General features: G+C 45.6%; 1 protein-coding gene across 5 annotated transcripts in view; it reads left to right on the top strand.

Annotated features, from left to right (window-relative positions):
• LOC119437555 (mitoguardin-like) overlaps window positions 1-13,004 on the top strand; it is a 92,639-nt gene that overhangs the window by 78,282 nt on the left and 1,353 nt on the right. For all 5 annotated transcript variants that reach the window (XM_037704561.2, XM_049660706.1, XM_049660705.1 and 2 more), the window contains one exon: window positions 9,661-9,777. In XM_037704561.2, the coding sequence (XP_037560489.1) occupies window positions 9,661-9,777 (117 nt within the window). The remainder of the gene's footprint in view (window positions 1-9,660; window positions 9,778-13,004) is intronic.

Genomic DNA, 13,004 nt, shown 5'->3' with positions numbered 1-13,004 from the left:
GGTTGGAGAGATTTCGCGTGCTGACTCCAAGACACCGGAAGTAGATGATGCGACATCACGACATGACGCAGAGCCAGTGAAGGCAGAGCTTAGCCCTGATCGCTCGGAGAACGAGTTGAGGAAAAACATGGCTAGAGAGGCGTGTAACTTGTAATCGTCTGTAGCTCTCTTAATATGAGACGCTTCACTTAAATTGTAGTGAGAATGTCTTGCTGTAGCTGTACCCTACGCGTCTACAAAATTTATCCAGACTGTTTCAGGGACAGTTTAAATGTGCGTCCTTGTGGCTCATTGCGGATGGTATTAAAATTAAACTTCAATGCATTAAGCAGTTAATGTCATTTTGTAAGGCAAAAGCCTTTAATGGCTCATGCTCGCGATCACATCCGTCCGTGCTCTGGAATTGTGCTAACTGTGGCCTCTCCTCCGCGCAGCGGCGCAACCTCCTCCCCTCCTTAGCAACTGGCGCGCGCGTCAGTGGGGGGCGCAGCTGTGCATAGCAACCGTGATGTCACACAGTAGCAGTAGAACGAGTGCGTGCGCGTCGGCAGTGGCAGCTGCACCGCCACTCCTTCGCCAGACGTCTCGTTGCAGTCGAGTGAGTGAGACGCATGGCTCCAAAGCGCCCCAGTGATTCCACGCCAAGCGGTTCGGGGAAGCGACAGCGGATGTCAGATTCGCCCAACACCAAATGCCAGAAGAACAAGGAGCAAATGCGCATGCGACGACTGAACATGTCACCAGATGCAAAAGCAAGGGAGGCAGAACGGAAACGCCAACGACTGATTAGATCGCCAGGTACCAAATGCAGGGAAGCAGAACGAAAGCGGCAGCAGCAACAGGCGATATCGCTGAACACCAAAGCAAATTATGTGGAGCGCAGCAGCGACATTGTGGCCATTCCACTGGGGCGCCATGTACAACATGGTATATGCAGTGGGTTGACCACAAGGCTTTCGCCAAGCACACTTTAGAATTTCCAAAGTGTCTTCGGTAATTTTTGCACCTGTGCGGAAGGGTTAATAAACGTGTGATGTTAGGGAGTTAATGTGATCAACAGTGGTCGAACAAGAAATGTCGCTGCGGCCAATGTTTTCATAAAGAGACCTTTTCTTATGGCCCACACGAAGACAAGTCTTAGTGTTGAAACGTTGGCTGCAGCGACATTTCTCATTCAACCACATTAATTACTTTAAGCCTCCATCTTCATGTAAATATCCCTCTGTTTAGGCCGATAATGTCATTTTTTGCACCCGTGCGGCAGGGTTAACAAATGTGTGATGTTAGGCAGTTAATGTGATTAACAGTGGTCGAACGAGAAATGTCACTGCGGCCAATGTTTTCATAAAGAGACCTTCTCTTCGTCATGACCCTGACGAAGACAAGTCTCCTTGTTGAAACGTTGGCTGCTGCGACATGTCTCGTTCAACCACTGTTAATTACTTTAAGCCTCCATCTTCCTGTAAATCTCCCTCTTTTTAGGCCGTTACTGTCATTTTTTGCGCCCGTGCGGCAGGATCAATAAACATGTGGTATTAGGCAGTTAATGTGATCAACAGTGGTCAAACGAGAAACGTCACTGCAGCCAACATTTCGATACAGGAACCTTCTCTGCATTGTGGCCCTGATGAAGACAAGTCTCCTTGTTGAAACGTTGGCTGCTACAACATTCCTCATTCAACCACTGTTAATTACTTTAAGCCTCCATCTTCCTGTAAATCTCCCTCTTTTTAGGCCGTTACTGTCATTTTCTGCGCCCGTGCGGCAGGATCAATAAACATGTGGTATTAGGCAGTTAATGTGATCAACAGTGGTCAAACGAGAAACGTCACTGCAGCCAACGTTTCGATACAGGAACCTTCTCTGCATTGTGGCCCTGATGAAGACAAGTCTCCTTGTTGAAACGTTGGCTGCTGCGACATGTCTCATTCAACCACTGTTAATTACTTTAAGCCTCCATCTTCCTGTAAATCTCCCTCTTTTTAGGCCGTTACTGTCATTTTTTGCGCCCGTGCGGCAGGATCAATAAACATGTGGTATTAGGCAGTTAATGTGATCAACAGTGGTCAAACGAGAAACGTCACTGCAGCCAACATTTCGATACAGGAACCTTCTCTGCATTGTGGCCCTGATGAAGACAAGTCTCCTTGTTGAAACGTTGGCTGCTGCGACATGTCTCATTCAACCACTGTTAATTACTTTAAGCCTCCATCTTCCTGTAAATCTCCCTCTTTTTAGGCCGTTACTGTCATTTTTTGCGCCCGTGCGGCAGGATCAATAAACATGTGGTATTAGGCAGTTAATGTGATCAACAGTGGTCAAACGAGAAACGTCACTGCAGCCAACATTTCGATACAGGAACCTTCTCTGCATTGTGGCCCTGATGAAGACAAGTCTCCTTGTTGAAACGTTGGCTGCTACGACATTCCTCATTCAACCACTGTTAATTACTTTAAGCCTCCATCTTCCTGTAAATCTCCCTCTTTTTAGGCCGTTACTGTCATTTTTTGCGCCCGTGCGGCAGGATCAATAAACATGTGGTATTAGGCAGTTAATGTGATCAACAGTGGTCAAACGAGAAACGTCACTGCAGCCAACGTTTCGATACAGGAACCTTCTCTGCATTGTGGCCCTGATGAAGACGTCTCCTTGTTGAAACGTTGGCTGCTGCGACATGTCTCATTCAACCACTGTTAATTACTTTAAGCCTCCATCTTCCTGTAAATCTCCCTCTTTTTAGGCTGTTACTGTCATTTCTTGCGCCCGTGCGGCAGGATCAATAAACATGTGGTATTAGGCAGTTAATGTGATCAACAGTGGTCAAACGAGAAACGTCACTGCAGCCAACGTTTCGATACAGGAACCTTCTCTGCATTGTGGCCCTGATGAAGACAAGTCTCCTTGTTGAAACGTTGGCTGCTACGACATTCCTCATTCAACCACTGTTAATTACTTTAAGCCTCCATCTTCCTGTAAATCTCGTCTTTTTAGGCCGTTACTGTCATTTTTTGCGCCCGTGCTGCAGGATCAATAAACATGTGGTATTAGGCAGTTAATGTGATCAACAGTGGTCAAACGAGAAACGTCACTGCAGCCAACGTTACGATACAGGAACCTTCTCTGCATTGTGGCCCTGATGAAGACAAGTCTCCTTGTTGAAACGTTGGCTGCTACGACATTCCTCATTCAACCACTGTTCATTACTTTAAGCCTCCATCTTCCTGTAAATCTCCCTCTTTTTAGGCCGTTACTGTCATTTTTTGCGCCCGTGCGGCAGGATCAATAAACATGTGGTATTAGGCAGTTAATGTGATCAACAGTGGTCAAACGAGAAACGTCACTGCAGCCAACGTTTCGATACAGGAACCTTCTCTGCATTGTGGCCCTGATGAAGACAAGTCTCCTTGTTGAAACATTGGCTGCTACGACATTCCTCATTCAACCACTGTTAATTACGTTAAGCCTCCATCTTCCTGTAAATCTCCCTCTTTTTAGGCCGTTACTGTCATTTTCTGCGCCCGTGCGGCAGGATCAATAAACATGTGGTATTAGGCAGTTAATGTGATCAACAGTGGTCAAACGAGAAACGTCACTGCAGCCAACGTTTCGATACAGGAACCTTCTCTGCATTGTGGCCCTGATGAAGACAAGTCTCCTTGTTGAAACGTTGGCTGCTACGACATTCCTCATTCAACCACTGTTAATTACTTTAAGCCTCCATCTTCCTGTAAATCTCCCTCTTTTGAGGCCGTTACTGTCATTTTTTGCGCCCGTGCGGCAGGATCAATAAACATGTGGTATTAGGCAGTTAATGTGATCAACAGTGGTCAAACGAGAAACGTCACTGCAGCCAACGTTTCGATACAGGAACCTTCTCTGCATTGTGGCCCTGATGAAGACAAGTCTCCTTGTTGAAACGTTGGCTGCTACGACATTCCTCATTCAACCGCTGTTAATTACTTTAAGCCTCCATCTTCCTGTAAATCTCCGTCTTTTTAGGCCGTTACTGTCATTTTTTGCGCCCGTGCGGCAGGTTTAATAAACATGTGGTATTAGGCAGTTAATGTGATCAACAGTGGTCAAACGAGAAACGTCACTGCAGCCAACGTTTCGATACAGGAACCTTCTCTGCATTGTGGCCCTGATGAAGACAAGTCTCCTTGTTGAAACGTTGGCTGCTGCGACATGTCTCATTCAACCACTATTAATTACTTTAAGCCTCCATCTTCCTGTAAATCTCCCACTTTTTAGGCTCGAATTTTTTCTCTTAACGTCAATTAGAATATCGGCTATCCCCGTTGGCTCTTTTATCCACACCACTCTCTTCCCGTCTCTTAACGTTAGGCCTAACATTTTTCGTTCCATCGCTCTTTGTGCGGTCCTCAACTTGTTCTCGAGCTTCTTTATTAACCTCCAAGTTTCTGCCCCTTATGTTAGCACTGGTAGAAGGCAATGATTGTACGCTGTTCTTTTCAACAACAGTGGTAAAAGAAAAGGCTGCCTCGTCGGGTGCTAAGTCGTGTGTTGCACTGAAGATTCTTTTATTGTTTTATTTAAGTTTCATCGCATGTATGGCCGTGTAGCGTGGTTCAGCGGGCCACGAAGCCATCATCTTATTTTCATGTGTACAATTATGCACCCCATTGGGCATATATTGCAGTAAATTGCAATAATAGATATAACTAAGCAATTTCAGCTCCCCATTCAACTTCGTTGTAACAAGGGTCAAGTGTAGTCCTAAACCATTATACAGGCCAATACACTTGAAGCTATGTCTCAAGCATGTGAGAATTTCCTTCCTTAAGGACGACTATAAAAGCACAAACTGGACACAGACATAAATATGGCACTTGCACACACACAAAAAGCCCTCTTGTGGTGTGTGCCTTTTTTTATGTCTGTTCTTTTTTTGTCCTTATAGATACCAACGTGCTCAAACCGCTATCCTTTGGAACTTTAATATCCTTCTGTTCAGTTAACCATGCTTTCCCTGAAACATGTGGTTCTCTAAGGCTTCAACTAGGGCTAGTTGGTATGGCATCGTTTTGTTTACTGAACTGAAACCGGCACAGAGAAATAAATAATGACGTTCTTGTAGATGTATGATGGCTAAGAGCTTGTTTTTATGCTGTTTTCTTTCAGCACAGCGTAAGTCGAAAGCCTAACAGGCATTTTTTTTTTCTTCTTCGGCTTAGCCTCTCAGAGGAGGCAGGACAAAATTATGTTATTTGGACAAAATTATGTTATTTAAATGTGTTGCAAGTTTCCTCCACTCTGAGCCAAAAGGTTAAAACACAGTTACAAAGTTAAAGCTTGAAAGACCTATTTTGTTCTTGAAGGCAGTATGCAGAATTAAATTTTTGGTCACTGATATGACTGCAGACTTTTTGCCACATATTGATTTTAAATGTATATAATGCATGGAAGGCTGTTAGCTTCTATACATTTCTGTACTTTATGAATTGGCATTGTTTGTTAGAAAAGTAGCTGAAGTCTTCTATGTAGGCTGTATTTGGTGTGCCAGATTTGCTTGGCATACCTGAGCAATCCATACAAAAACTAATTTGAGCAGTCGGAGCATAAATATTACATTCTATTGAAAGAAAATGTTGGAACGTACCACCAGTTCCACAGAGTATGAGAGCTTTGACAGCTGCAAAATAAATTGATAAGGGATGACACTAACACAGAAAATTCCTGCTGAGTGATTGAAAAAAATTTTTGTGGAATGGAAAGGCCCATCAGTCTTTTGAACCCAACCATCAGTTGAATTCAGATCAAAAATTAATAGGCAGGCTTCAACTTTCCCACTCTAGCTCCTTGTAGCACAAACAGGTTTGGACAGTGTCTGCTCTGGAGAATTCGTTAGTACAGTGACCTGCATTTTGTCCTGAAGAACTTTAGAAAAATATTGTTGCGTGTAGCTGATTCCCAAGGCTATTTACAATTTATTTACACGGAGGCCAAGATGGCGACGCTCTATCAAGCGGGAGCATGTCCTCCTCTTCAGTGCAGCCACACTGTGGTGGCTGTCACCCCCGGCAGTAGGCATCACCTTTAACTGATAAAGGCTGTCGGGGGTAAGAAATACAGTCTTCTCTTGGTCCATGTTGTCGACGGATATCTACCAGTAGCCGGACTGTACGTCAATAAAAGAAAAATAGTTGGCACCGTACAGGCAGTCTCGAGCGTCATCAATACGTGGTAAAGGGTAAACGTCCTTTTTTTGCGATTTTGTTAAGGTGGCAATAATCTACACAAAAGCGCCACGTTCCATTCTTCTTTTGGCAAGTACGACGGGAGAAGCCCAGGAACTACGGGAAGCCTTGATAATGTGCTTTTCAAGCATCTTTTTCACTTGCTGTTGGATAACTGCTCGTTCTGATGCACAAACACGATATGGACGCTGGTGAATAGGGTTCGCATCGCCAGCATTTATACGATGGGTCACGATGGACGTTGGACCTAAGGGTCGATTGTCAAAGTCATAAATGTCGCGATAGCCTTCGAGAATGCAGCAGAGGGCTTCAACTTGAGCAGGTGTAAGTTCAGGGGAAACCATCTTCTCAATGTCGACGCCACTGCCGTGAAATGACGTCGCGGTATGGGCTGAGCTGCAACAATCTTCGACTGTGAAGGGCTCGACCTGACCATCCTGTAGAGCGGTAATTACAGCCAATGAGATCCCCTGTGGCAGGACTTGCACGGTTAGCGCGAAATTGAGAAGGGAAAGGCAGGTGCAGTTGCCAGTAATTGTCAGCACAGGGTGTGGAACAGTAACACCATGGCTAAGCCTAACGGCCGGAAGTGGTGCGACCATGTAATTACCGTCAGGTATAGCTGGTGCAGTAAGCAAGTCGACGTGTGTCACAGATTTAGGCGGTAGGCAAATAGAATCTATGCAGCCTAAACAGCTTAGAGGCGGGTCCACAGCGTCGGCAAGAAGAGGCAAGTTGAGGTGAAGTGAGCCGGCCGAACAGTCAATGAGGGCAGAATGACTGACGAGAAAATCCAGACCGAGAATGAGTTCGTGAGGGCAATGCTCGGTGACGGTGAAGAGAATGACGGTGAGTCGGGCAGAGCACATGCCAACAATAGCAACAGTCCCTCCGTCGGCGACTCGTACAGCTCGGTTCGGGGCAGGCATCCAAACTTTCTTGAGCCGACGGCGAAGAGCAGCACTCATAACGTACAGATGCACCCCAGTGTCAATCAACGCGCACACAGGAACATTGTGAATAAGAACGGCCAAAAGATTCTGGTTCGTGGGTAAGGTCAAGCGAGGATTTCATGCCAATGTCGTCAATGCAGCTCCACCTCCAGAAGCTGCACGTGTGGGGTGCTGCAAATAGGTCGGAGAAGGAGCACGGCGTGAGGGGGGAGAACGAGATTGACGGCGGGAGGGAGAAGGTGAGCGGGAGTAGCAGGCTCGGGCATAGAAGGGGCGAATGAAAAGGACGAACCAGAGGGACAAGTGTGGTAGTCATAAGAATAGCGTGTTGGAGAAGTTCAACGGCTGCGGCAGTGGCGAGTGATATGCCCAATGCGTCGACAGTTAAAACAGATCGGCTTGTCATCCACGGTGCGCCATTCGAAAGGGTTGCGCTGTCCATAAGGGGAGTAAGAGGAGCGAGATGGGAACGTGCGTGGAGAAAGAGGTTCCGAGCACACGGGACGGAGTGCAGGCCGACGTTTGACAACTCTTGATGGACGATGACCTGTATCAAGGAGATCATCACCGGAGAATGATCAGATGACGGGAATGAAAGGGCCACCGGTTGCACTGCTTCGACGTCACGACGAATGATGCGGGTTAAGTTGTCCCATCGCGAAAGCTGATGGAAGAGGTCGTCACAAGATGACGTAGCATCTGTGTTGGGATACCCGCTGGGGGGGGGGGCTTTTAGCTTGCTCGAGACAGCGACGCTCTGTTAGGATCGTATCGATGCTTGTGATGTTGGTAAACACCAGTAAATTGAAGGCGTCGTCAGCAAAAGTCTTTGAGGACGTGATTAACCTTATCGTCCTCCGACAGGTTCGGGTCGGCCTTGCTACAAAGGGCCAAGACGTCGAGAACGTACGACATGAAGGACTCGGTCGACGACTGTACGTGTCTGGCAAGGGCCTTCTTTGCATTGAGTTGGCAACCGACCTGATTGCCAAAAAGGTCGCGGAGCTTCTCTTTGAAGAGATCCCAGCTCGTGGCATCGGTTCCGTATCAATATCTTGCATTTGCCACTGTTTTGTTCTTGCTCAGATTTCACACTAAGATTGCATTTTATGGTCTGGATCGTTCAGTATAAGACTTGACACTGTTCCTTGCATAGTTTGCCAAGGAAAAATTGCAAAGTTGCCTTCGTCTGCACCGCTCGCAGGGAGTGATGCCCAAAACATGGCGGCCATGGCATTACCTGATAGCTTCCATTGTCTCCAGTGCGGCAAAGCATGGTCTTTGGTGATATTGGTTTCCATCAATTGCCCTGGGGTAGGGGGGATGTGAACACGAAGTGAGCTGCACTTCTAAGTTTTAAATTGAATGATCGGGACCATCAAATGTAACTGCTGTGAAATTTGAGTGAGAACAAAGCAGCGGCAAGTGCAAGATCTTTTCCTAACGTTTTTCAGGGAAAAAGCACAGGTTACTCTAGTTCATTGATAGAGAACGATCACAACTATGATTTCTAGAGGAAGCAACAACTCAATGTAGTGGATTTTGATCATGCTTTCTGAAGGAAAACGATGCAAACTACAAAAGATTTTTTGAGATCTGTGCCGTCATACTAATGTAGCAGCTCTCTTGCTTGGGCACAAAATTCATAAAGGAAAGCTTTGCCCCTTCCTCTTTTCTGCAATAACCAGCATTTTTCTGTCAAATAAATGCAAGTCAAAGACCAGGCTAATGTGAGCACTGCCCGTTAGTGCACCTTTAACTGCTTTTGCTTGCAGCATAAATATCTGGTGGCATATTTTGCCATATAATAGGTTATTGCTGGAAAATGGATTTGAATCCAATGCCTTTTTATTGCATTTTCTTGCATGCACGCGCACTCATCGTGTTTGTGTTCTTGAAGTCCTGCCAAATAACAATTTCTGAGTGCCAGTCACCTCCTGCAAGCATGCAACAATTGTGAATGGGCACAAAATGCCACCAATCTCTTCACATGTAGAGTGAACTTCCATTCCCTGATGGAAATGTGTTACTTGTTTGAATTGTTGCATTATTGTCAATTGTTTGAATTATGAGCAATCAGACTGCTGGTAAAGAATCGTTTAGGCTGGACTCCTCACCTTCCATTGCAAACAGTGCAACAGCTCTCAGCTCTTAGAGAATGACAGGTGTTTAAATTGGGTGCATGATCAGCAAGGTGCCACTATTACTGACGGACAAAAAAAAAAAGTCCTATATAGATTTTGCAACTTAGCAAATTTGTGATGTCATGCATGGTGAGGTGATGTGCATAACGAGATGTGATTTCTACCAAACAACGCTTTATTGTAAGTTAACACTGGTCTTTTGTTCGCTGTATTACTCTTCAAATCGAATCCGCCACCTCTTGCTCAGCTGAGTAACACTGGGCTGCCGTGGTGAGTCATCTTGTGTGGTCTTTGAGATGCGTTTTGCGAATGACAGTGCTGACAACCTGTTTGTGGTGTGTGCAGTTCTCTCATGGCTTCTTCTCGCACTACTACGCCCTGATGGAACAAATTGTGCCCGTGCTTGCCTGGGGCTTTCTGGGTACTGACAATGACCTCAAGGATATGTGCAAGTTTTTCAAGGTAAGCCATAAGGTTTTCAGAAGAAGTGTCATTGATTTCCTCCTACTGGAAGTGGCCTGTTCAGTGTAGTTACCAATTTAATAATGCCCTTCACAGTGACTGCTATGCCCCAGGTGTGCTTGGGTGCTTGCATGATGAGAACCAGGTGCAATGCTGTTAAGAGATTCCGGGTTGGTGTGCCGGTTGAGTAAGTAACATCAAAGGTCGGGCTAGCTAGTTCTGCTCACGGGACAGTGTGACTTGGGTCAGGGAAGCAACCAAAAAGCTGTCAGTTTGTGTTCTTGTCCCAAGTCATAGTTTGAATCTAGTTGTGCCAGTTTTGCCTGATGCAGCCGTCATGTCTCAGTGTGCTAGATCATCTCCTGGTGATGGAGCCGAAACACACCCAAGGCTGAACTGTGCTATTGGCATGCTCAGTTTTAGTCTGGTGTGTCAAGTGAACTATAACTGCCACACCTAATGCTTAGTACTATAATTGTGCTTTTCGAAGTGTGAAAATAGTCCTGAACAGCACTTAGTGAGCCTCTAAACCACACTGAGCTTGAAAATTTGTTTAGTGGCAGCTATGTACGAGTCTACAATGAACGTGCAGCTGCAAAAATGTTTTTGAAATGGTGCTGTAATGGCAAAGTTACTGGCATGGACACAGGTTGTCACGCTTTCTCTCTTGCCATGGGTGCTCTCTCCTCGTCATGCAGTGCGGAGAGTAAGTAGAAGGGCTCCTCCATTGTGGTTGCAACTGAATGGACGGAAGGATAAGTGGCGTGTAGCTATATTAGTACGTTGGTGTCTCGTTGGATGACCAGTTGACCCTGGTGACATCACACGCATGACCCTGTTGGTGTCACCTTGTCAAGTGACTGGGACAGCCTGCAGAGGATTGTTTATGGAATTTATTGTGTCCCTGTGATGCGTAATGCTGCCATGTTCACTAAAGATGATCATTATGGCATTTTATGCACGATACTCGCATTTGTGTAAAATGTGTTGAAAATGTGAGAGGTGCTTTAGGGGGACACTTAGGGCATGCTACGAGTTTCACATTGTGACTGACCATCTAGCTACCCTAATTAAAACTTTGGTTCATGTAATTTTGCTAGGGGCTCGGTTGGGGAAGGTGAAGCATTTTAAACACCCACCACTGTGTTTCGAGTTGTCCCAAAGGATTCGCTCAATTGTCTCAACTCCTATATATTTATTTAAGGACGTTTGGATGCCTTAGCTGAAGCACCCACTCTAGCAAAAGGGATCAGAGCCTGCATTGGCAGCTTATAACTGCATCTGAGATCACTCTAGTGGTGGGCTTGTTTTTCTTTTGCTCTGAATTTGTGACTGCATCAGTTAACTTTTGCATTACATTTGTGTACTGTGCTGTACAATGCTACTGCTGTAAAGTGACCTCTAATGCACCCTTCCAGATGTGCATTGTCATGCATCATTACTGCCATGCGGCTTTACAGTTTTGAAGGAGTACCAATGTCAAACAATCATGCAACTTTATTTGCTTCATTTAGTAGCTGTCAGCTCAGTGATCACGGCCTCGATTCATCTAACACACAGAAATATCTCGAACACTTCAAGCCTAGTGCAACGTCACTGTGAAGGTGACATGATGGCAGCCACATTTTATTTTAAACATGCACAAGCCAATATGGTATACTTGCTGCACCACACAAAACGATCCTGTATGAGAGGTCCCCGTGGCTATGTGCCGACTACTGGAGTCTGCTGTACCACGTGATGTCACCATTGGCACAAAGCCACAATTTGAGCTGGTTGGTGCACTTGATACTTTCGCCTACTGGGTGAACAGAGGTTTTGTACCACAGGGTCAAGAGCAATCGATTAAAGCAATAAAAACGAGACAAAGGTTTCTTGTTGCTACGCCTTTAAAACTGGCTTGGAAATTTTTTCCCCAGGCTGGGAAGAAACAAAGTTGGGTAGGCTGTATCGGGGACGCAGTGGGCTTTGTGAAACGTTTTGTGTGTGCTGCAAAAGGTGCTCTAGGGGACGAGTATGAAGTAACTAAATGTGCAAGTACATTTATTCACGCATACATACCTAACTTACATTACAGCTAGTGGGTGTCTTATGGTCTGATTTTGCAGTTGGGCTCGCTCCCTATTGGTAGTGGGCCCATTTGTTTTGCAGAGGTTGTTTGGGCACAAGGGTTAACAAATGACACCCCCTCTACTGGTGGCGCCCACGACTGCCCTTAGCCGCTCAAGCCCACTGCACTCCCTATGATGGTGGACATGTTCCATTCTGGTCAGAGGGGCCGGATATCCCATTGTCTTGCTGTCCGAGTTTCTTCTCATCGCTTCTCGACCGTACGTGTCGAACGCAGGGGGGTCATAGCCGAGCAAGCGTGAAATTTCTCCTACAAATTGCGCACTTGCGTAGTAGTGTGCTTTGTTTAAAACAGTGGCGCCATTAACCGCACTAACACACTGCCAGATGGCGCCACCAAGCGGCCATTTTTTGTGAGCGTATATATTCTTGGAATAAACTGTGCTAAGCCAGCAAGGGCTCACGGTCTTGCTGGCTCAGCCGAACGCTGCCTCATTTCTCGGACCACTACAATTTGTAGCCATGTAACTCCAGAGGAGCACCAGCACGAGTTTGATAAATTATACCTACCATGGCTGAGTGAACTCTCTTCAAACACGACCACTCCCGCTTGGATCAACAAACGTACTGTCAAGCTATGCCTCTCAACACTGAGCGAGAGGCTAGATTTAGCTTCGATTGCGACATGCGTTGTGGCGTAACAACGGCGCCATCTGGGCATGCTACACCCACACGATTGAGTAGTGGCTTCTTTCGTATGCACAATGATACCAAATTGAGGCACGTGGATAGTACGGTTGCAAAAATATAAGTGATAATACTATAACATGTTTTCATGACGTGGTTTTGGCAAGCAACTTCCTCCAAGTGATTAACACTTTCAGATGCCACTTTAACCTGTTGATTGAAAACTTACTTTCACCACATTTCTTGCATCTTTAGAATCATAGAAAGTGTACAGCTGCAGAAAAGATTACTAATTTTGATTTTTTTTAGTGAGTTTTGTTAAGTTTAAGATAGTGGACTCTATGCGAAAACTCACTACAGGAACATCAAATATGAGAACATCAACTATTGTGTATTGAAAAGCTTGAAAAAAGTGAACCCGCTACATACAACTACTGACACTAAGAGAAAACACCAAACTGTCTATCTTC

This window comes from Dermacentor silvarum, chromosome 1, assembly GCF_013339745.2.
Source record: "Dermacentor silvarum isolate Dsil-2018 chromosome 1, BIME_Dsil_1.4, whole genome shotgun sequence".
NCBI classification, from domain to species: Eukaryota; Metazoa; Arthropoda; class Arachnida; order Ixodida; family Ixodidae; genus Dermacentor; species Dermacentor silvarum.
Note: the sequence above shows the minus strand (reverse complement) of the source record. Positions and strands in the feature narration are given on the sequence as shown.